At 35.9% G+C, this 26,461-nt stretch overlaps 1 protein-coding gene across 1 annotated transcript in view; it reads right to left on the bottom strand.

The window, feature by feature from the left end:
* Positions 1–12,006, bottom strand: part of LOC149172182 (polyubiquitin) — a 34,282-nt gene extending 22,276 nt beyond the window's left edge. Inside the window, exon 1 of the mRNA XM_089424225.1 lies at positions 11,580–12,006. Coding sequence (XP_089280351.1) covers positions 11,580–11,888 — 309 coding nt within the window. The 5' untranslated portion in view covers positions 11,889–12,006. The remainder of the gene's footprint in view (positions 1–11,579) is intronic.
* Positions 12,007–26,461: the final 14,455 nt, after the last annotated feature.

Here is a 26,461-nt window from a genome sequence, read left to right as displayed (position 1 = left end):
TCATTCTGGTGTTGTATGTTGATGACTTGATCATCATTGGTGCAGAGAGACTCATTGAGGGTTGCAAGAGAGATCTTGCTTTAGAGTTTAAGATGAAGGATATCGGCTTGATGCATTATTTTCTGAGATTGGAGGTATGGCAGGAGGAGGGGTATTTCTTCCTGGGACAAGGGAAGTACATTGTGGATATTCTTAGCAAATTTCACATGGAGGACTGCAAACCCATGTCTACACCTATGATCACTAACTGGAAGAAGCTTCACGCTTCTGATTCCAAGTTGGTGGATCCTACTCTATACAGACAATTGATTGGTTGTTTTATGTATTTGGTCAACACTCGACCAAATATATTTTTGCAGTTAACATTGTGAGTCAGTTCATGTGTGAGCCCAGGAGAGTGCACTGGGTAGCTGCAAAACACATTCTTCATTACTTGCAAGGGACAATGGATTTTGGTCTGGATTATAGACAAGGTGGTGGAGTGACACTGGCAGGGTACACGGATTCAGATTGGGCAGGTTGTGCTTCAGATAGGAAGAGTACTTCCGAGTGTTGTTTTGGGTTGGTTTCGTCAGTTGTGTCGTGGATCAGCCGGAAACAACAGTCAGTTGCATTGAATTCAACTGAGACAGAGTATATGGTTGCCAGTTTGGCTAGTTGCGAGGCCATATGGTTTCGTAAGATGTTGTTTGGTCTATTTGGTCAAGCATTGAGACCTTCACTAATTCACTGTCATAATCAGAGTTGCATAAAACTCACAGAGAATCCAGTTTTTCATGACAGGTTAAAGCATATTGAGATCAAGTATCACTTCATTACAAACTATGTCCAAAAGGGAGATGTGAAGTTTTGAGTACATTTCTACAAATCAGCAGGTAGCGGACATTTTCACCAAAGCCTTACCACCGGGCAAGCATGTATACTTCTGAGACAAGATAGGAGTGGTGAGGAACACTTTCCTCGATAGAGGGAGTGTTAAAATTTGGGTACAAGAGGACAAGTGGTTCTCTAAAGCTTTGATCTTTGCCTAGGGAAACGTGTCCAAATTTATTTTTTTACTTTTCTCCTAAAGTGACTTTATTAGTGGTAAAGTCAATTTAATTTAAAAGTGACTTTATAAGTGGTAAAATTACATTTTAATTTAAAAGTGACTTTATAAGTGGTAAAGTTATAATCTACTTTAAATGTGACTTTATTAAAGTGAATGAAGAATTAGAAAGTGAAAATGTAACTATGGAAATAAAAGGCTAAGTGAGTCTTTATTTAAGTAGGTGAGTTAAAAAATAAAAATGAGAATTAAATGCACATTTATTCTCATCCCTAGATCTAAATGAATCTCAGTGATTAGATCTTAGGGTAACCCAAAAGGTCATTTAGAGAATAAAAGGAGAAAGATGAAGAAAATATCAATTCATTCTTTCATGAGCATTTGAGAGAAAGAGAAGAGAGAGCAAGGATAAAGAGAGAGTCTGGGCAGCAGCGTTTATTGACACGCATCCCAAAAAAACTGTACAGCAGGAAAAAAAGGCATAGAAATCGAGGAAGAGAGAGCAAGTTTTGGGAACATTTTTCGAGGCTGGCCGTACAACATTTAATGTTGTTTTATTGCTGTAAAAAATTTTGTTTTGGTTGTTTGCTGATTGGCACGATTTTCGAGGTGCAGTTCAAGCACGGAAATCGAGATAAGTTGTAATGTGTGGTTGCTAGAATTTTTACTGTGTATTTCAATTTCTCTGTAAAATCATTTTTAGAAATAAAGAAGAGCTCTCAAACTGCTTTTCCCCAAGAGTTGTAGGGGGTTTTTCCAAGGTCACATTGACCAAAAATCACTGTGTTATTTTCTATGTGTGGCTATCATAATTTTGCTGTGTTTTATTTCTGCGATTTCAACAGTTGTGAAATCTCTAAATTTGTGTTTTCAGAAAAATATTATCATTTCTAGATTTTAGAATTTTTATAATGCTTGAATTTAAAACTAAATACATGGAGTGCTAAGGAAAACTAATAACCGGAGTGGAGGTTGAAATTTCTTCACATAGATCCATCTTAAACACATCTAACATGAGCCGAGAGGGATCAATTTTTTTCAAGTGCAAACTTATTTTAGAGTGCAAAAAACAATGTGTAATTTTTCATTATTTAAATTGTATTTTTGAATTCTATAGAGATTACATAACTTCAAATTGTAAGTCCAAAAAATCTATATATATATAAAATGTTAAAAGCTTCTACTAATATGCCAATGTCTGAATTAAACTTTGGTAACCATTTTTCAGGATGGGCTAGTAATTGACTCAAAGGTGCAGGCATTGCGACAGCTCCTGGATTGGTCCATGGCATTGGTTGAGGTTGTGCCATTATTGCGCTAACGGTGGAAGACGGTGAGGAGACAATTGAAAGTGATTGGGTAGAGGATGTTGGAGCACCTGTACCCTTTTGGACTATGATTTGGAGTTGTGAAATAGATGGATGACTTTGCAATGGTTTAGATGGAATGGATGATGATGAGTAAAGAATCTCACTGTCATACTCTAAAGGTGTCTTCCTAGCTCTTTTTCGACTTGGCAAAGGAAATTCAATTAGTGAAATACCAAGCTTTTCACTTTGTGCTCTAGTAAGAGGCTGGAATGGAATATATTGCGAAGTCACACTGCCTTGTAATAACTCAGACTGTTCTTGGGATATATCAAAAACCCTTGGAGTTTATGAATCAAGGACTGTACTTTAGGGGGTTCAAGAGAAGAATTGTCAGGCATGTTTAAGTTTTCAGCAGTGGGTGTTGTATTTTCCTTTCCAACTTCTCTCTTAAAAATAGGAGATTTATAATGCGAAGGAGAAATTGGAGGAGATGGTGAGGGAGTTTTACTCTTAAAATAGCCTATGGATTTGGATTCGCTCGCCATAGAGTTGGAAACTACTAACGTTTTAGATGATGATGGAGGATTAGAGGATGATGGTTGATTTTGGGTAAGCACAACTGGAGTTTTCTTCATGGGAGCTTTGCCTTTAGTAATAGAGATTGAATTTTTCTTCTTTGGATTTGTTTGAACAGGGTCTACTGCATTTTTACTTTTGGTATTTACGGGAGAGCTTCTTGTTCACTTTCATTATCAGAGTTGCGCAAGATAAAGTCCCATATTCCATGACATTCAACTGTTTCATCTTCTTCCGTTTCCTTCGATGTGAGTACGAATAAAATATGAATTAATAGACACATACTAAAATATATATATTAATAACAAAAACTCATTTTAATGATCTAGCCGACATTACTTTTCTATTTAAAGAATATTTTATGAGGGACATATCAACTCTAAATTGAGCATAGAAATACTTGCACATCATCTTAATGAGCCTATTACTATTGTCATTATAGCCCTTATTGTTATTATAGACCTAACATGCCCCTCCCCTTCAAAAAAGTGTTGTCCTCAACGCTTGAGTAGTTCTAGATGCTTCTGTATAAAATTCTCATCCTTTCCTCTGGAATCTTCAGCAAGTAAGTTTTTCCACTTAACAAGATACTCCGAAATTGATCAATTTCGCAAATGTCAAGTTCTTGTTTCTATGACTACTTCAGGTTTCAATATGATTTTTTCTTCCTTGTCAAGTTCTGGCAATATTGTTTGAACTGAGAGCTTGTCACCAATAACCTTCTTTAAACATGAAACATGGAAAACTAGGTGCACTCGGGAAGCTGTAGGAAGCTCCAATTTGTATGCCATAGTACCAATCTTTTGCAACACCTTGTACGGACCATAATACTTTGGTGATAATTTATTATCCTTTTTAGCTCGCTTAAGGGATATTTGTTTATATAATTGTAGCTGTAGAACTACCCACTCACCTATATCAAAACTTCTTTCGCTGCGATGTTGATCTCCTTGTTGTTCGTTCTATTATGTGCCAAAGTTAGGTTATCCTTTAAGAGTTGGAGAACTTGTTGATGCTCGATGTGATCTTCCACTACTTAAACCTTAAAAAAATTTCTTAGATATGATGTAATGGACGATGGGTGATATCCATAAAGTGCCATAAATGGGGTCATTTTTGATGCAGTATGGAAGTGTTATACCACCATTTAGTGAAAGGCAACCATTTGACCCATTGTGTCTGTTTATCAGATACAAAGCAACAAAGATATCATTCCAAACATTTGTTTACTATCTCAGTTTGCCCATCAGATTGAGGATGATAAGATGAGCTATGAGCTAACTGAATACCAAGACAAAAAAATAATTATGTTCAAAAATTTCTAGTGAAAATGGGATATCTGTCGCTTATAATAATCTTTGGATTTTCATGTAGTTTTTGAATTGTTTCCATAAATGCAGTGGACACTGGATTAGCTTTGAATGGATGAGATAATGCATAAAAGTGTGCATACTTGGTAAGTCTATCAACTACCACCATGATGACACTCTTTTCTTTGAACTTGGGTAAACCTATGATAAAATCCATTAAAACCTCCTCCCAACGTTGACTTGGAATGAATAAAGGTTGCAATAGACCCAGGGTCTTAATTGTTTCAACTTTATTTTGTTGGAAAACCAAACATTGCGCCACAAACTTTTGAATATCAGATTTAAGGCCATCCAAAAAAAAAACATTCTTAAACTTGTGGTAAATTTTTAAAAATACTGAGTGCAGACATGCAATTCCATAAGAATCTTTTGATTGAGTTGGGAATTCTGACATGGGTATAAGCGATCTTTGTACCATAACAAGACATTTTTCCAGCTAAATGTATCAGATGTACTGGGATCTTGTTGTAACTTTTGAATGAGTGCCCACACTTCTTCGTCATTCTTCCATTCATCCCTTGCTTCGTTTATTCAATCTGGTTGAATAATAGAAATGGCACAAAGTAATGCATCCACATCCTCATCATTTCTTGAGAGTGCATCTGCCACAACATTTTGCTTCCTTTTTTTGTATATGATTTCAAAGTCATAACCCAACATCTCTATGACCCATATTTGTTGCTCTTCTGAAGATAATCTTTGTTCTAAAAAATATTTAACACTGTCATAATCTGTTTTTACCTTGAAGTGTCTTCCCATTAGGTAGGGTCGTCATTTCTTAAGTGCATGTAGTATTGTCAACATTTCCTTCTCATAAATAACTTTGTGTAAATACTTTCCTTTGATTGGACGACTTCCAAAAACAATGGGTCTTTCTTCTTACATTAAAATAAAACCAATTCTATTTCTCGAGGCATCACGTTCCGCAATAAAGGTTTTTGTGAAGTCCGACGTAGCTAAGACCGATGCTTGGCACATTGCCTTTTTAAGATGTTCAAAGGCCTTTGTTGCTTCTAGAGCCCATACAAATGCATTTTTCTTCAATAATGTTGTTAGAGGTGCTATTATTCTCCCATAATTCTTAACAAACTTGCGATAATACCCTGTCAACCCGAGAAATCCTCGCAAATGCTTTATGGATGTGGGGATTTCCATTTCTTAATGGCTTTAATTTTGCTAAGGTTTACCTTAACACCTTCAAGAGATACAATATGGTCCAGATATTCCACCTTTTGTATTCCAAAGAAACATTTGGAGCTTTTTGCATATAATTGTTTCTCCCCCAATAGTTTAAACACCCTATCAGCATGTTGAACATGATCCTTCCAAAACTTGTTATAGATTAGTATATCATCAAAAATACTAACACAAATTTTCTAAGGAAGGGTTTGAAAATGGGATTCATCAAACCTTGAAATGTAGAAGGTGCATTGGTAAGGCCAAAAGACATGACCAAAAATTCATAATGACCTTCATGAATTCTAAATGTTGTTTTCGAAATGTCTTTAGTCTAATTTGATGATACCCTGAACAAAGATCCAACTTGGTGAAGTAAATTGATCCATGCAATTCATCCAATAGTTCATCAATGACAAGAATGGGAAATTTGTTTTAATAGTGAACTTGTTGAGCTCCCTATAATCCGGAAACATGCACCATGATCCATTCTTCTTGTGCACCAATACTACTAGAACAGAAAAATAAATTTGACTACGTTGAATTATACCAACCTCTAACATTTCTGCAACCATACGTTCAATTTCACTCTTTTGGGCATAGGGATATCAATATGGCCTGATGTTTGGAGGAACACTCCCTGGAACCAAATGAATACCATGATCATGATTACAAATAGGTGTAAGACCTTTGGGAGTCTCAAATACCTTGGAATGATTGTCCAAGACTTTTTGAAGATCTAGAGAAATAGATGATTTCAATGCAGAAACCTCTAGTGAACATAATTGTGCAATTATGTCTCGTTGATCTTTTTTTAGAAGCTGTCATTCCATTAGCGTTGATTATCTTTCCTGGTTTTCCTACAATACCTCTTAATTCGACTTTCTTTCTTTCCGAAGAAAATTTCACGAAAAGTTCTTGAAAATTAAAAGTTATTGTATCCAAGAATTGTAGCCATTGGACTCCTAGTACAACATCAACACCACCCATTGGAATGGAAAGCATTGGGCTATTCAATACATATTCTCCTATGGATAGCTTGATATTATGCCACTTTCCAAAGCAATTTATGGTCCCTCCACTTGCAACCATCACTTGACACTCTGATGCTGGATATAAGAAACAATTCAATTCCTTGGCTATCTTACAAAGAATAAAATTATGGGTATTACCCGAATCAATTACAACTATGACCTTTTTCTTCTTGATATGTCCTTCTATTTTGATAACTTGAGGAATGATAATTCTTGCCAATGCATTAGAAGATATGGTAGAATTTATTTCTTCTTTCTTTAAGGTTTGTTCATGGTGTGTATCCTCTTCTTTTGATGTTTTTTTATTCATTTTATTCTTCCTCTTCACAATCTATGTAAAATAATTTATTCTGAGCGCACTTATGACCTTTAGTGTATTTGTTATCACAACTGTAACAAGACATTTTTGCTCTTATTTCTTCCAATTGTTGGGGTGTCAACCTTGTAAGTTGTGTAAGGCTAGGAGAAACAACACTTCCATCCTTATAGTTGTGAGTGGTAAGCTTCCTTGTTGCCATAATTTTTTTATTTTCCATTTTTCTTGCCAACCTGAATGCGTTTTACAATGAATCAAGTTCTCAAAGGCGAACCTCATGTTGGATGTTATTCTTTAAAGTCCCTATGAACACATCAATCATATGCTCCTCTATAATATCTTTTACCCTTATATTCAATTTTTGGAAGTCATTAATGTGCTCCATTATTGAGCCTTTTTGTTTGAGGTTTATCAATTGGCTAAAAAAAAGTGTTGTTTTTTGTATTCTCATAATGTGTTATCATTTCTTCCGTAAAAATTGTCCAAGTGACAATTTGTTTACAAAAGCAAAGTCCTTGATACCATACAAACTGATTTGATTCCAATATAAAGTTGCAATGCGTACCTTTTGTGTGTTTTGCACATTATGGAGATCGAAAAATTGCTCCATCTGTAGTATCCATGTTGCGGGATCTTTGCCATCAAACTTTCTCATATCGATCTTTGGAACATGGTGGGTCTTCAATCCAACGTTAAAGTCTATGAAATCATGATTACTTCAAATCTTCCATGTTGTCTTTCAGTTTTACTTCTATACCATCCCTCTTAAGCATCCATGCCATTCATTTTATTAGTTTCCATGTCATCCCTCTTAACTTGCACGCCATTCATATTAGCTTCCATGCTATCTATCTTAAGCTTCCACGTCTTTCTTTAAACCATCAATCTTAGCTTTTGTTACCTTTTGTGAGAGTAAAATTTGTTGCACTTACTTTTATAATTTTGATATATCACGTTACATTTTTTCCTATTCTTCATGAGTCATGCTAGAGCTTTCAGATTGCTTACTAGGTGCTTCAATTTTCTTTCTCCAGGGCATCAATTAATGATAATTATTCTTCACTATGCCATTTGAACTTCAAACTAATTTTTCAACCCAAACTTATGCAAAATTTAAAAAAAACTGCACACATTTTTTCACTTTGTAAAAGTTTGATATTGAATCTGTGATATCTTTGTAATTGTGGATCTCCAACGTCTGAAATTTCTTTCTACAGTAGCCCTTTGAATCCTCTTTCCCAAAATTGGATTTTCCAAAAAATAGTTATGTCCAATCCCCAACGTCTAAAATTTCTTTCTACAGTAGCCCTTTGAATCCTCTTTCCCAAAATTGGATTTTCCAAAAAATAGTTATGTCTAATCCCCTAAGATGATCTGATTATATAATTTTTCAGTAGAGAGAATTTGTACAACGTGCCACATGTCACTGTTTCAAACTTCGGATCTAAAAAATATACACAAAAAACTACAGTTTGTCCTCTTTCTGTAACTTCTTACGAAATTTCAATTTGATGCTCAAAGAGAAAGTTATGCTAATTTTCCCAAGGTCACATGTTTGAAATGTAATTCGGGACTCTACAAAAACCTTAACTTGCTCAGATCATATCTCCGAAAATATAGCAAAACAATATTTGAAATTTGGACCCAAGGTTCAAAACAATTTGGGCTTAAATGGTTTTTTTTAGCTTCTGAGAACAAAAACAAAACATAAACAACACCAAAAAAAAAAAAATCACGATGCCCCGTTTGGAACAATGAAACCCTAGAATCCAAAGATCTGATATTAAATGTTATGAAACCAACTCACAAAAAAATAAAAAATAAAAATCAACGCTTTAGAAATCAGTCTTTTCAATGGAGCAACCTCCTTTACATTACACAAACGAACACTTCTTGGATGATACAAATGATCAAAACCTCATTTCTATATATAGGAGTTTAAAGAGTCACAATATAATCAAAAGCCAACATAACAATAATAATACGAAGCACAACAATAACAATAGTGGACTTCTATGGGGCACAATAATAACAATATGAAGATAATAGGGCACAACATAACAATACAAGGACAATAAGACACAACAATAACAATAAAAGCTACAATGACAATAGCAATGGGTGAATCACTAGTATTGTAGAATCAGCGTCTCCCTCTCGGCTCATACAAACTCTCCTCATAAATTTGCACCGTTACCTTCCTTGAGGCCAAATGACCTTTAAGAATGAATGGCATTGTAATGAACAAGGCCTTTAAGAATACCAAATGACCTTTAAGAATGAAAGGCAATGTAATGAACAAGGGTAAGAGATTTGCACCCAAAGCAAGAATGAAAGGCAATGTAATGAACAAGGGTAAGAGATTTGCACCCTCGCTTCTTTGGGCTAAATATCCTTTAAGAATGCCTCGCTTCTTTGGGCTAAATATCCTTTAAGAATGCCATATCCTTAAGAATGAATGGCATTGTGAAATTGTGTACGAGGGGTAGAATGAATAATGAATAAGGGTAAGAAATTTGCACCCTCAACTTCTTTAGGCCAAATGATCTTTAAGAATGAATGGCATTAGGGTAGAATGAACAATGAATAAGGATAAGAGATTTGCACCCTTAACTTCTGAATAGGTGTAATGTTGTCATTAGCAAAACTAAAACCAAACAAAAAGGAGGACACCATGCTCTATTTGAAAGGAAGATAAGGTGCCTCTCTTTTTCATTTTCTTTTGACCATTAAAGGTTCACACGCTTCCCGTAAATAAAAAGTTCATACACTTCCCACCAAACTAAAACCAAACCAAACCAAAGGAAGAAACCATGCTCTATTTGAAAGGAAGATAAAGTGCCTCTCTTTTTCCTCTTCTTTTCACCATTGAAGGTTCACACGCTTCCCACCATTGTGTCAAATATCATAAAAACTAAACTCACCTCTTGCATTGATCATTATTTTAAAAACTAAACTCACCTCTTTGCATTGATCATTAAATCATTATTTTAAAAACTAAACTCACCTCTTTGCATTGATCATTATTTGAAACAACTTGATCTACTTGGAGAATTCTTCAATTCTTCACGGGCCAATCTCCTACCCTTCTATAGACTACTTAGAAACAGTAAGACCAATGTCTCAAGGGCTATGGAATCTTAAGTACACATTCCTACTGAGAATTGAAGATGTGGATGTCATCTTGTTGTATGTGGAGAGGTTTCTCTATTATCATCTTCATCTTGATGTATGTGGAGAGGGGAGCTATAGCGTGGATAGGATTCTATCATCTTGATGTGTGTGTAGAGGAAATCCTATCCAATCTTGATGTATGTGCAGAGGGGGTTCTCCACGGACCAATCTCCCACCATTTCTGTAACTGACTTTTCCGTAAATGACAAAACAATGCCACCATTCCTATAAATGAAATCACTAAAAATAAAATCAATGAAAATAGATCAACGCCTAACAGAAATAGATCAATACCATTTCTGTAAGTGACTTCAATGCCACTATTTCTGTAAATGAAATAGATCAATGCCACCATTTCTGTAAATAAACAGATCAATGCCACGCTACACCTGTAAATGGCTTGAATCAATGCTTTTAAGAGCTGTCTGTAAATGACTTGGATCAATGCATTAAGAACTAAGAGCTGTCTGTAAATGACTTGAATCAATGCATTAAGAGCTATGTCCGTAAAAGACTTTGAACAATGGCTATGAATTCTCTATCAATCAAAAATCTAAGTGAGATATAAATGACACCGAAAAAAAATCTCAGTAATACACTACTTCTGTAAATAATTTTTCAATAATACACCATTTCTGTCGATGACATATGGCTTATAGATCAATGCTTTTAAGAGTTAACTGATTATCTAATCAGAAATCTCAGTGAGATGTAAATGACAACGTAAAAACTCAGTAATATCTAGGGTGACTAGGCCTGGTTAAGGATTGGTCCACAATAAATACACAGAATACAACGATGATTTAGATAAAGATCTAAAATCAAAAAATGGTACTGAGCTATAGAACCTTTATTGGAGTGATTTCTCTTCAATTACAGAGATTGCTCTGCAAGCTTCATTGATGTCAGGGCATCAATTTCAAAACCACACGTTTCAAATTTGGACAACTTAGCTAACTCCCTCAACCAACTGCATTACATGTCTTCAGAATCTTCACTTTCTCAAAAATTAGTATATATATAATTGGTAATATGAAAACGATGAATTTACTTAATCCATTATGTAAATTAAGGAAACACTGGTTTACTCTGCCCACTTGGTAGATGTGTCGTGCAGATTATTGACAAAGGAAGTTTCAAATTACAATAATAATTTCTAGGAATTTCATCCACATTTCACCACATAACTTGGAATTACATAACGGATAACAGAGTCTTTATATTAAACGAAATGGTCTTGCAGTGCCGGCCAGGACACCAGTATTGGCTTCAACTGACCGACGAAAAGAAAAATACAACATAAGAGAGTCTAAAACAGACAAACAACACTAACACATACCTACATAAACACAATTTATTCGTGAGAAATACGACAAACACTGAACATCACCCGAATTTATTATCCACAAATAACACCCAAACCTAAAAGCCACCACGGAGACGGAGCACCAGGTGAAGGGTCGATTCCTTCTGAATATTGTAATCGGCCAGAGTACGACCATCTTCCAGCTGCTTACCGGCAAAGATCAACCTCTGCTGGTCAGGTGGAATTCCCTCCTTGTCCTGGATCTTAGCCTTCACATTGTCAATGGTGTCCGAGCTTTCCACTTCCAGAGTAATGGTTTTACCTGTAAGGGTTTTCACAAAGATTTGCATGCCTCCTCTTAGACGAAGCACCAAATGCAGGGTCGATTCCTTTTGAATATTGTAATCAGCCAAGGTCCTGCCATCCTCCAGCTGCTTACCAGCGAAGATAAGCCTCTGCTGGTCAGGGGGAATTCCTTCCTTATCCTGGATCTTGGCCTTGACGTTGTCAATGGTGTCCGAGCTCTCAACTTCCAATGTAATTGTCTTTCCAGTTAGTGTTTTTACAAAGATTTGCATGCCACCCCTCAAACGGAGAACAAGGTGGAGGGTAGATTCTTTCTGGATGTTTTAATCGGCAAGGGTTCGGCCGTCCTCAAGCTGCTTTCCTGCGAAGATCAAACGTTGCTGATCGGGGGAATCCCTTCCTTGTCCTAGATCTTAGCTTTTACATTGTCAATGGTATCAGAGCTCTTGACCTTGAGAGTGATGGTCTTACCGTGAGAGTCTTGACAAAGATCTGCATCTTGAAATTGAAATATGACTAACGAATATACCTGCACATCATCACAAGCTAATTAAGCAGATACTTCAAGGAATAAATAATTCATGACCCAAATACAGACCAACGGACAGATTCTGCGAAAGAAGCACAAAAGAAGAGCGCAGCAGACACCCTAGCAGCCCATAGTTAACAAACTGAACACAAATATTAACAAGAAATCAAAAAGAAAGAGACACCCTAAAATACAATTGCAATAGAAATAAAATATGGCACCAGCAGTCCACGAATTAGAAGAAGAACCGTCAGTTCGAAGAATAAGAGGAAGAAAATAGGTGACATGTGACATGTCAATAGTAACGCACAAACCCTAACAGGTTACACATAGAGGACCTTATAATACGGAAAGCACATCACTGTGAATAATCACCTACCCTCAGAGCACGGTCCCAAAATTAAAATATTACTAAAGAACGCCACAAGAAAATGCTCAAAGAAGAAAGGGTTCCTGTGAGAACGAAAGAGGGAAACTATAACAAGGTTGGAGACAAAATATTAAAGGACAACGCAATAATCCGCAAAGGCCTGCTGAAACACATGACGCAATAAAACGCAAACACCTGCTGAAACCTTGACAGACAAGAGACTATTACAAACAGCGACTACCTACACATACGAAAATTAAAGATTCCAGAGAGACAGACCTATCAAGGGAAGAAAACACAGAAAAAAGCACGAAAGCCCTCGTAATGTCAGCCATAGTCAAGAGAAAAATAACCCAAATAAACATGCAAAACCCAAAAAGACCTGGCAAAAGATTCTTCCCCCACAGAAACCACCATTAACAATTTACAAAGAAAAAAAATGATAAAGTAAAGCCCTTCAAAACACCATACCTTTGAATGAGAAGCTCTCTGAAAATATCGCACTGATTATACAACGCAAGAGAAAAGATGTGAAGGAAGGCGTTCAAGGCGAGTATTTAATGGCGTTGGATGAGACCCTTCTCCCGCTACGCGACACGCAGACAGACGACCTGTCACCATCGGTGGTTGCGTACCAGCGGGGATAACAACGACATTTTCCAATAGAGAAACGACACGTGTATACTGTGCGCTGGCTGTGTCGGTGGGTTCTACAGGGTCATTCGGTCGCACATCCGTCACGCTTCTCGAGACGGAAGTAAAGCGCGTCTGTAGGATTCCAACTCCGCGTGGACCCCACAATATATTACTTTTTAATACAAAACCAGGGAGATAAAAGATTCTCATTCGAGGCATCTGCGATATGTAATTATGTCATTTAGGTAAAATAAATAAACTTTTTGTTTTTTAGTGTAAATAAAAGAAATAAATTGTTAGTTTGTGAATATTTTCATTCACTAGTTTAGTTTATGAGGTTTTGGATTGATGGTAAATGGGTGCACGCATATTTTGCGATAAGTTACTAGTTCAAATCTCGTAGGAGTTTACCTACCAAAAAATTTATTTTTATTTACATTATTTCTTTCTCTACACTTAAAGAATGTGATCGAGGGTAAAATTGGAAATGTTTTAACTTCTAAAACTTTTTAATCACTATTTGTTCACTTTGGTTTTCTTTTTGACTTAAAGAATGTAATCGAAAGTAAAGTTGGAAATGTTTTATCTTCAAAAACTTGTCAATCAATATTTGTTCACTTTGGTTTTCTTTTTGACTTTATAATACATAGATTTTTTACCTTATAATCCTGGGATTTTCTTGAAAATAAGTTTGGTAGATGGATTTCTCCATTGATAAATCTTATCAATCTTGTTGACTTGGTGAACATCTTTCCAACTATGGGCAATTTGTTCAAGTGGATCTTCTAGACTCCTTTGAGTGGATATATTTATACAATTTTGATATGATTTAGGGAGTAATGTAGTTATTTGATATCAATGTAGTTAGATTTTTTTCAATATTTAGGATTATAACGGTGGGTGGGAAGGTTGGTGGGAAAGGTAGTGGAGAGTTTGATAATTAAATAAAGAATTTTTTATGTATTTGATTTGGTGACATCTGATAAGGGGTTTTAAATATATATATAAGTGAATTTATTTTGATTCAATGGTTTTGTTTTTTTTAATAAAGGTGTTGTGATTTTGTTATTATGATAATTATATTAATTGGTATTGAATTATAAAGTTTTTAGAGATTGACTTACACTTATTACTAGTTTTATTGTTTGGTAATTTAAATTTTTATTATTTTTAAATTTATATTTATATTTATCATGAGTTTTATTTTTTAATAGATTATTGTTTTTATAATTATTAAGATGCTAAAAATATGTTTCACTTCTAGAGTTTGATTTAATTTTTGGAGTAAGATTTAAAAAAATAAGAAAATAATTTCTAATTTAAGGTATTAAGAGGCCAATCTCTATGATAACTAAGGAATTTATTACATCGAGTACTCACTTATGGCATATTTTAGTAATTTAATTCTCAATATATCTACTACATGATGTCCATCAAGGATAAACCAACCTCTCACTTTAGTTTAGAAGCTTATTCACCACAACTCCTCTAAATCGTGATTCTTGCATTGTAGATACTAATACAAGCCCTAACCTATTGAAGGGGCCCTTATTGGACACTCCAAAATCTCTATGTTGAGAGCCCAATATTAGCTTGCCTAAGTATTCTGACAACATAGATGGTCAACATATTGATGCTTGGAATTAGCCCATCGAGCTTGCTCAGACAGTGAATGCCCTGAACTAGAAAGTGTTTGCCAACCAATATAGGGACCCTGCCTAGGTTCGAAACTTGATTTACCTCTCTAGCGAGGCTTGTGGGTAGTCTCACTAGGCTCAGGTTTATGTGGTAGTGCCACTGACTCGATCTCAGGTCTCCTTAATGACAAGCAATAGGTTTACCGATTCTCCTAGCCAAGGTATTATATTTTTTATGAGCACACTAGCTTTTTTGTCACTAGTTCTCAAGTCAATGAATTCAAGCTTATATTGATCAATTCACTAAGATACAAGTACAATTATATCCAAGGCATGTTGTTTGTATAGAGTTTATTACTAATAAGTTTCCTTCTTTATGCTGTGAGGTTGAAATGTTTCATTATGCTAATCACAATCAAGGCTTTGATTAAACACTTACAACACAGAGCAGTTGGAGAAGTCCCTCATATTATCTCCTCGTTCTTCCTCCTCCTCTCCGTTCACATAGCTCATCTGATCCATCTCCTTCACCTACAATAAACTCTCGTTGTACTTAGTAGAGTGAGTAGGTGCATTGCTCTCCAAAATATTTATTGTATTACTTTATAGGAATACATGTAATTTTATCATGTTGTCTATTTATATTATCATGTATTGTATTGCTATAAGATAGATTTTGTTGGGCTTTGACTTGAGCTCAATGAGTAAAATTGCCCTCTTGTGATCCTTAAGATTTAGGGTGGTCATGGGTTCAATTCACCCAATGCACTTGTGAGTAACATTCATGCCATTGTTAGTGGCTTTCTACATTGTATAGTGTCATAGTGAAGGATCTCATGTGTGAAATGCACAAATGTAATGGACTCCCAAGTGGCTATTGAAAATTCATCTATGAAAATCCTTGATGAAGTAGATAAAACTTTAGAGAGGTCAAACTTCCAACATTATGAAAATCCTTGAGGAAGTAGATGAAACTTTAGAGAGGTCAAACTTCCAACATAAGAAAGAACAAGAAAAGGAAGAAAAGTAGAAGGATGTTAGTTTGTATTACCTATATTACAAAGGTTTGAGACATGTGGTATGCTTTCTCTATTTTTCTTTTTCCAACTAGATTGAAATTTGATCTATGTGAAAGCATATCTCACAAGAAAACATTGGATCATGAGCATTAAGGGATTAAATGTTTAAGAAGAGGTTAAGTGGGTTTTAGTCGCTGAGATTTGGGTTATATAATGTTATAATAAGTTGGAACAAATCAAGACGAATGACTTTAAGGAGGCCAAAGGCACTCCTTATTTGATTCATAGATAGCTTAAAGGATATGAATACTTCAATTGAAAACGTACTTGTCAGTGTTCATTTTTTAATTAATGAGGTTCTCGTTCTTTCATACTAATATTGGGTCTCTTTTCACCTCAACCTTCTTATGGTGCAAATGGTGATACTCATTTATTTGTTAGCAAATTCTCTATTTAATGAAGGCAAGAGGAAGATGCTTTAGAGCATGAAGCATTTAAATAAACTGCCTACCGAGTATATCGCACCCCTAGTGGATCAATTAACCATAAAGGGTCAATTTTGTGATATTGTCTATAATAGCCATAAAACCTAAATAACAATGTCATAAGATAAGTGTCTTTGAATGTTGTCGCACACATACACACCTACATAATATGTCTAATGGAGGAGGAGGGGAAGCTCAAGCAAGCTCACTCACCACATAACTAATCATTATATTGAGCTAACCTAATTAGTCTCGTTGCACCACATGTTCCACATGTTTTCACATTGGATGGTTCTTGCAAACAAGATAACCCAAAAGCTATGATTTCTATGGTTGTGTTTCTCAACATGTTTCATTATCTCAATTCCATGGGATGGAGATCAATCCATCTTGAGAAGTAGTAGTTGTGTCTAGATATGCAATACATCTTCAAGAAGTAAAACATGAGCTTGATTTCTCCTATTTTTCATGCTAATTGACCATAAAACCATTAATGATAATTAATTCATATATATCTTATTACTTCCTAAGATTGAAATTTAAATTTAAACCTTCAATATAGTAATCAATGGATAAATTCTATAGCACAACAATAACCACCTTAACCTTGATGTAAATACCTTACTAAATATAAATTATATTAATTTCCAAATCTACCTCACAAACTCTCCCAAATTTATACCACTCATACTATTTTTAAAATAAATACAAAATCGAATTTTAAATAAAGTTGTATTATAGATTTTTTCTCAATATAACTGTCTTATCCTTTCAACTTGCTATCTTTCACCCATAACATTTATATTAACATTTTTCTAAACAATTTGGATCTAAAACCACCACAAAATTGAAGATAAATATCTTTAACAAGTGTACTACTATTTTGATGATAACATACTACTTCAATCATGGCTCAACTACAAAGATAAACTCCCTTTCATAATATTTTTATTAAAAAAATTAATTAATTGGAACAATGACAGAATTAATTATAATAAATTTATTGTCAAAAATCTTCCATGATATTTTCAAAATAGACACAACTCTTGGTGTATATGCTTTGTTTGCACTCATATATCAATGTTAGGGTCTCAATCAAGTTGGCTTATTATAATAAAAAACCTCCACCTTAGCTCCTCTAATATCATGCCTCAAAATGTGAAAGTCTATGGAAAATAATTGATATTTAGGGATTTTAACAAATCTTTATTGGTTGTTTGTATTGGACTCTCCGATTTTGATTAGTTGTTGACCAGCACGTTGGTGCAACCACCAAGGAAAATGGAGTAGGTGGTTTGAGGAGCGGGTGGTTGAAACCATTTATATATACAAACGGGAAGAGTTGCCCCATTGAAAAAGGTTGCTTATTTCAATTGAAATTGTAAAGGGTATGAAAGATTCTTTACCACATGTTCTAATGTTTTTATTCGTTGAATATATAAACTTTATATATTCAATTTTGCACGATAACTTTATTATTATTTTTAATTGAATAATATATCCCTAACGTGAGAGAAGGGGATGTTGAAAGCAACATGGTTAGGTGGAAAGTGGGGTTAAAATTTTAAAATGTAATATTTAATTTATAAAATTTAATGGTTTTGGAAATTTAATTATCAAAGATGGTTATCAATATTTTTAAATTGTAATGGAAAAATAATTTATGATTAGTAATTTGTTTATTGAATTTTATTTTTAATGAAAATATTGTATTCCGATAGGAAGAGGTTTTTGTGAATGATTTAGAAATGTTTAATAATTTTTATTTGTGTGTAAATATTTATGTGTTTAGTCTTAATTAAAAGAAATTTTCATTAAGTTTGTGGGTTTTGGATAGACAGTGATTGGGTGCTCAGTTAAGGTACTCTTTAATGTGAAGTCACTGATTCAATTCTATGCCCCGATCAGGGTGATATATTGGACATATTGAAGATGTAGTCTTGCCAAGCTTACAAAACAAAACAAAAAATTATTAATGATTTTTCAAAAATTAAAAGTGATAAATAAAGTTAGGGGTAGTAGGAGGGAGAGGGATTCTTCTTAATCTTGAAGGAAACCTGGAAGTTAAGTATGCTTAGGGGCTTGGCTAGAGATCAAACAACCTTGCGGAGATGTATGCATTGTATTACGACCTCTAGATAGCTAAGAACCTGAAGGTTTCCTCAATAGTAATTATTGGTGACTCTCTCATTACTATCCAACACCTCCTCAAAGGCTCTAATTCGGAGAACAATCAAATCTCCCTCCTTCTTTGCAGAATCTAAGCCTTGTTGAAAGACTCCTCTTCTAAATCTTATTTCCATATTCTGAGAGGACAAAATAAGGGGCAGACTCGCAAGCCAATAGGGCTTGCCAGTCAGATGCAACGCAATGGGAGATTAATGGCTTAATTGGATGGTGTGTTATCCCATGAAGAGCATAAGAATGCACTTTGGATCCCTTTCTCCTAAAGGGACATATGGAATCAAGAGTATTGGACAAGGGATTCGTTCATTATGTCCTAACTGGTCTCATGTGTTTGTTGTGCTGGCATCCCTTTTAAATTCTTTCGATGATTACGATGCTTGTACAGTTTGTCACCAGTTACAAGAAAATGGTTTGTCACATTTGACCTACGAGGAAGTTGGTTCGATTAATCAGAGCATTCGCAGAGCTATTCAAATTGATTTATCTTCGTTAACTACTAAATGGGATAGTGATGCTTTAATCAGTGCATCTGATCATTGTTAGTTTATGTCAGTCCTGTCAGTCACTAGTGATCAAATGTCCTCTTTCAAAGTTTTTTGATAGGGTCCTAGGTCGAATTTTTATGGTTTCAAAAGAATTTCAAATAAAAATTGGATCATTGGTTAGTATGTCTAGGTATGTTACTACGCCCTCCATTTCATGGTCGAATGCCATTTTAGTCGTGTCATCACTCATTGTGATGAGTCATCAGTAAATGTCTTGATCACCATCTCGGTTTCATCTCATGGTCGGTTTCTTATTCCATTAGATGTCATCAATAGGTCAAGCCATCAAAATGGTCAAAAGAGTCATAACATCACTTATGGTTAATCATTATGGGAATAGTAATTAAGGGAAATAATGTGTTCAAGGAGATTTCAGCTTGTTTCAACATCCTCATTCATACTCCATATACCCCCTCAAACTTTCCTCATAAATCCCCTCATTCCATCTAAAACCCCTTTTTCCTTGAGAAAATCCTTAAATCCTAAGTCAAAACCCATTTTTCCCTTGGAAACACTCATATATCATATTAATTCTCAAACTCTAGCCAAAATTCCATTTGTATTAACTCTAGCCGAAAGTCCATTTGTTTTAACTCTAACCGCACCCATTTAACTATATTGAAATCTCTTTAAAGGTCTAGCTCGCAATCAGAGCATATTACATAAACAATGAAATAACGCTCCTCATCCATTCCCAATTGCGATTGCGATATCCCGTAATCGGTCCCATCCCGCAATAACTCCTGCTCGTCGATTAACCCCACAGCGATTAAGTCCCAGCCCCCGGCAATCACATCAACTTTGAGTTCCTCCCCCACAAGGTCTTCCTCCCAGTTGCGATTGCGATGTGGAAAGCCCCAGACGAATGCGATTTTTTATATATTGCGGGTCTCGAATTTTCAAGTCTGTCCCAACGGTAAAACATGAAAAATCATTGTAAAAGTCCCTCCTCCGCATTGCGATTGCGATGTGGAAAGCCCCAGACAAATGCAATTTTTTATATATTGCGGCTCTCAAATTTTCAAGTCTGTCCCATCGGTAAAACATGAAAAATCAATGCAAAATTCCCTCCTTCACATTGCGATTGTGATGTGGAAAGTCCTGGCCATATGCGATATATTATAAAATGGTTCTTGATAAAGTATCGGGTCCGACCCATCAGCAAAACACTATGGAACATGGTTTAGAGCCCCTCTCCCTATTGCGATTGCAATATATAATCGGCCTGGATCAACAACCCAGATCTCATCAGCCTGGATCAGACAATTCAGATCAACGGCTCATATTTCTTCCCGATAGTCAATATCAGTTCAGTTTTTCACACCCTCAGCCGCGATTTTTCGCTGTCTTTTATGTAATTTCTCAACTGAAAGACCACAGCCTCCATTCACAGAGCACCAGATCACTCATTTCACCATCGCTCGAAGGACAATGAAGACCTTTTCAGCACGATTTAAGCAGCAAAAGGAGCCAGCATTGCACATTCATTACAACAGCTTTCAGAATAGAATGCAGAAAAAATGGAACAACAACACGGTTCATCAGTCAGTAGGATTAACAGAAGTGTTTATTCGAGGCCTCAGTTACACCAGAATGCCCATAACAGCACCAAAGCTCAGCCAAATGATATTTTTAGTAGTTTTGATCCATTTTTATGAATTTTTGTAACAAATCTTGAAATCTGTTTCAAGATATTTTTCTGTAAACCATTGTATAAATACTTCAGATTTCAAAGTATTAGGGGTTGGACATCAGTGAGTGAAAGGCTTGGAGCTTGTATTCATCATCTTTCTAGGAAATCAAAGGCCAGTTGCAGCTATTATCTAGGAATTATTGTGGTATGAATTTGTGATAATGTTTTTCTTCTGTTAACAGCTTATATGAATGATAATTTCATCTCCTTTCCATATCTATGCTCTTCAGTGATTTTCCTAAGAGGTTTTAAACAGAATTCTTAAATTTAAGCTTTGTTTTGTTAGGAATTTCATGTTTATGTTACCTATCTTCTGATAAATGAATTCATGCTTGTCATGCTCATTTTGAACCTTAACTTTTCCACCCTACACAAAACCCCAAAGTATCACAAAAGCATACCCAACCTGCTCCTCTTTATCTCTTGCAATTGAAACTATTGAGACCTGACCTAGTTCCCTGATTTTGACTCCTAATCCAACAAAACCCTAAATTTAAAAACCCTAGAGCTGAACATACCTAGCCTAATATATTTTTTCCCTTTCCAATCATGTTTGGTGAGCTTTATAGAGAAACCCCTCTTTGGTTTAGCGGGGCTAGCTGTTGAACCCTAAGTGGTATGAGGTTACCTCCTTCGATCTCCTTTCTCAGCCTTGGGATATTGTGGAGGATAACAATCATAATATTAACTATCATTCGTTTTATCATTTTCCCACCAGCATATTTGATGATAATTGTTTCACATCGATTAATCATTATGGTTTATCTCACCATTCATATACTTGTCAAGCAACTGAGGCATTTCATCCTTCGTTGATGCTTATGTTAGGTCCTCACTACCTTGACAAGTCTTCTGAATGTGATCAAATCTATTTTCCCTCACAATATTCTCATCATGATCCTGTGCTTTTAATTGAAGATTCATTATTTCAAAATTTTCAAGATTTTCAAGAGGATTGTTTTGAATTTCATGATTCAATCAACGAATGGTTGGAGCAATATTACTTGGAAAGATATGTTGCAAACAAAAGGTTTCATCCTTTTCTCATGTTTGTTAAGCAAGATGACATAGAACAAGATGCATTTGCAATAAGTCTTCGAGGTTTGTCTGATTATGGTTTCCATCAAAAAGGTAAGAATGCAAACTGGTTAGAAGTAGTGGGTGTGACACATATTTCTGCTCATAACGAAGACCTTTTTGTTTTGCAAGTTCTTCAAGCTTTTATCTTCTCTCTTGTACATTAATTTGTATCAATTTTAATCGATCATATATTTTTTATTGTATGTTGGGAACAACTATGGTGGCTTCATTGGAAATTCCATTATACGTGACTCCAACCTTCTAACTATTAGGATAGGAGTAGGATAGTTGCATTCTAGTTTCCCCTCTCTTGCACTCATTCTATTCTTGTTCCATTTAGTCTTTCTTGTCTTTTCTTACTTTTGTCTTGCATCATGTTCAATTTAGTATCCTTTTGTTTGTGCTTTTGTTTTGCTTTCTCAGTGTGTCGTTTCTTTTCCTTTTGTTATGTCGGTAAGACTTTACATGAAGAGTGTCCTATTTCGGCTTGAAAGACAGTTTGGAAAAATAAAGAAGGACTTTGTGACACTGCAACATTTGGCTAACACTCTGTCCTTCTTCCTTGTCTTAGTTACACCTTTTGGTCAATGATGTTCCAACAGAAAATGTGATCCATGTGTAAATAAAGCCTTGTGTTGAACCATGATCCCCATGTTTATTCTAGAAACCTCAAGCCTACACTTAGGTCCTTATGTTTCGCTGTTTTCAGGCTGATCAAATCAAGTAGAGAAGGACAAGAGGAAAATCTCATTTCAAAGGTCTTATATGTGCTTCTCTGAAGGGACAACCTCTTCCGCTCTTAATAAGTCGAGATCCCTCTTGCACCCATAAAATGAATAATTGCCTATGCACAGTCCTATTTAAATATATAAATAAAGGCGAAAGAAGAGAAAGACTTCTTGTGCAGAGAGGTGAAGCAAGCAAATCCATCGGGGTACTATCTAGGATCGTTGGCAGCGAAGCAATGTTTGTGTTCCTATAGTGACTATGTTGGGGTATTGTTGAGGCCTATTGGAAGCAGAACAACACTAGACATGAAAAAATATGCTCTGAAAATCTAAAGCTCATGAACTTTATTACCCTATCTTGATTTGAAACATTGTGTGATTGCTTATCTTATGCTTGTGTTTAACCAAGTAAAGGAATGAAGGGGATTATGTTTATGCACAGGGTAAGTGGGGAAGCCATGGTAATTTGAACCATGAATCAATACTCCCTGAAGAACTAGACCCTGCATGAAAGAATTAACCAAGGCAGAGAAGCTGGAATTCAATTAGTGTGTCGTCAAGTCACAACGAACACCCTCCAAAATTTTACCTACACTTGAATTTTGGAGCCTACTTGGATCTTGTGATCGATTGTTCCATGGTCACTTCTTGATCAATCAAAGTCACTTTCTCAGACATGCTCAGTTTGAAACGAGTTCATGAACATATTCTTTTACACAAGCATAACACAGTCCATCAAGACAATGTTTATCCAATGTTCAATCGATGTCGACAGTCAATTCGCACTGTTATTGGCGGTCCCTCACTTTTGACTACATTTGTACTTCCATTTTGGTGAGTTTTCCAAACTGTCACTTTTGCGCACCTTCTCTTTCGTAAGTGTCATTTTCATGTTTTCGATTGTCTCTTTTTCTTGCTTTCACTTTAATTACTATCGTTTTCATGTTATATTCACAATGACATGTGTTGCTTTCACTGTTGTTCGTGTATCACAAGTGTCGTTCCCCCTTTTCTCTTCATATAGTAAATGTTGTATTTTCGCATGTTAGTTGTCACACAATGTGTATAAGCTTGTTTTGGTGGTTTCAAGGGGTCATATTTGTGTAAATGAGTTGATATAACCATGTAAACATATGGCATTCCCATTGCTTTAAGCAATGTCGCACAAGTGTCGTCACGGTCGTTGCAAGGTATATCTTTAGTGTCACACTTATTGTAAGTCATCGCAAAGTTGTCGCACTGAGGGAAGTATGTTGTTCATGTGTCCTGGATGATCTATGTTATTGTGTCATCAAGTGTTCTAAGTGTGTGATCACAGTCAAGTCATATCACTGTTCACATCGGTTTCATTGATCCCATACTTAGCCAAATTCCAAAATTTTCCCAACAACTTAGCCTCATTCGGCTCTCCTCAACTGCGCATTGCATAGTTCCAACTCTCAAGCTGCAACCCTGCCCCTTAAAATTGCGCAATGAGTAGTTTTTTCCTCCCAGGACTATGCACTGGGCGATTCTAGTGCTAAATCTAGAACCTTGGCCTCCAAAATTGCACAATTCAGCCCTCCATCCTAGCCCCAACTGCGCATTGCACAATCTCTAAGCTCAAGCCCATCCCTTGAGCTCCTGAACTGTGTAATTGTACAATCACCAGGTCTGCTCTACCTCTCAGAACTACGCAATTGGTTGAAACAGTGCAAAACCCCTTAGCGCGGCTCACTGAGTTCCAAAACTGCGCAATCTCCCTGCCTAGTCCAGCCTGAACTGCACATTATGCAATCTCAAGGCTCAAGCTTCACCCCTAACTACCTGAGTTGTGCAATTGTGTAGTCACTGAGCTTGTCCGTCATCCTACGACTCGGTTTCGGCTCAGTCAGTGGATCATCATGCAACATCTTAGACTAGGGATTTATTAGACTAATGTCATATTTTCATGAGTGGATTTCAGATGCAGGTACTCTATTATGCTATGGCAATATGGTGGAGAAGGAGATGGAGAAGGAGGACATGCTAGAAGACACCCAAGGAGTTGAGAAGATAAGATGATCATCAACAAGAAGACGAAGGAACACTGGACTATAATAGAAGATGAAAGATCAAGACCACATGGAAGACTCCTTATCTTCAAGTTGTAAGAAGGAGGAAGAATAAGAACATGCACCATATTTTCAAGAATACACAAATAAAGCAGCAACAAAGAATGGTTTGACATTACCATGTCATCATGCAGTCCATGTCATTAGTGTCATGTCATGTCATGTCATGAGTCACCATGTGCCACATTATTTTGTGGAATATGTAACTCAATATTGGAGAAATATAATGTAAAGTGGAAGTCCAAGATTCATTCATGTAATGTGAAAAGTCATGTAGGAAGTCAAAAGGTCAAAAGAAGTTGAATAATCATGAGGGTAGCCCAAGAGTCACAAGGGAAGTGAAAGATCACCCCATTTGTTATATATACACCTTCATGGTACAAGCAAAAGAAATTTTCACCTTGGATTCTCCCAGAAGGCATACGAGAGACAAATTTTGTACTTTTGGGGAGTAAGTCATGGCTCCAACGCTCCACTATTGGAGCTAGTGATGTTGGTAGTATTCATGTATCTTGGGACTTTTACTTAATACTTGAAGCCTAATGGCCAACACATTTTCATGTATGGGTAGTGAATATTTGTAAGAATATTATGTGAATGTTTATGATTCATGCTTGCTTTCACCTATACTAAAGTAATTGAACTATTTCGGTTATTTTAGTGCTTATCTTGTTGAAAATGTGTTGTAATGGTTGTAACAATCGTCACATCTATGTTGACTATTCTTATTTATGTTAGGCGGTTATGTTTTTCTTGTGTGTGCCTCTACTAGTTTGGTATTATTACCTCTCTCTTAGAGGCTCACCTTTCCTCCCTCTATAATAAAAGAAGCTTGATACACCTTGTAATACCCTCCTCCCACATTTACCCAAGTTAACCAGTCCATCGGGGTAAACATGTGACGAAGAGTTACTATGATATGATTCAACCTCCTAGATCACCTTAAGGAAGTGGAATCGACACAAGAAAACCTTATTGACCTTCCTCAGGAGCTACAAGACCCACAAAAGCTAAACCACCCCTCCAGGTGCCCAAGCCCTGAGTCAAATTGCCTTTTCACTAAAAAAACCCCCTAGTCGCTCCCATGAAATGGGCATGCATGCGACTGGGACCCTCCATTTGCTCCCACAATGCATGCAAGGGAGAGACTACAATGTTTTTCAGCTAGTTCTATGCCAGAGACTGTGAGATTTAAGCCACTTTTTCAGGGTTAGTCTCCAACCATTACCTGAAACTTGATGAGACTTTCTAAGACAATAAATGACACCAAGACAAAGCCTCTAACAAAAAAAATGATTAAGGACTTGACCTAACCAAGCCCAACCATAACAGTAATTTCGTCAAACATGTCACAAATATGCATTTTATAGGTCATAACAACATATCTGAGCATAGGGGTCTCATACTTATTTGAGAATCACTAAGAAAGATTGATGCCTTATCACATTAGTTGCATTGTCATCTATTAGGTCCCATATTCGTTGTTCGTTCATTTACAAATCAAAACATGATGAGAGCCATACATCATCGTTTTCATAAAGCATGCTTATAACCGGCAAATAACCAGAGATATATCAATGAGGAAATAACCATTAAAGACACATAACATCAAGTACATTTACTCATGAATATGCCAAGGGAAGAAGCTCTTATTAACATATGCAAAATTCAACCAGGTTTGGGACTTCCACATACTACCTGACCATAGACTAAGTTGAACCGAATCTCTCTTTCATCCAGTCACCCATGTGCCATATTCCAAGCATGAATGTGGGATTTCATGGAATAAACCAACATAAACCAAACCAAGGCTTCCAGAGGCCAAACCACCTCAACCTTCAAC

Source organism: Pinus tabuliformis, chromosome 4_2 (genome assembly GCF_031772625.1).
Source record: "Pinus tabuliformis cultivar Carrire ecotype Pingquan chromosome 4_2, CPIR1, whole genome shotgun sequence".
In the NCBI taxonomy this organism is placed as follows: Eukaryota; Viridiplantae; Streptophyta; class Pinopsida; order Pinales; family Pinaceae; genus Pinus; species Pinus tabuliformis.
Note: the sequence above shows the minus strand (reverse complement) of the source record. Positions and strands in the feature narration are given on the sequence as shown.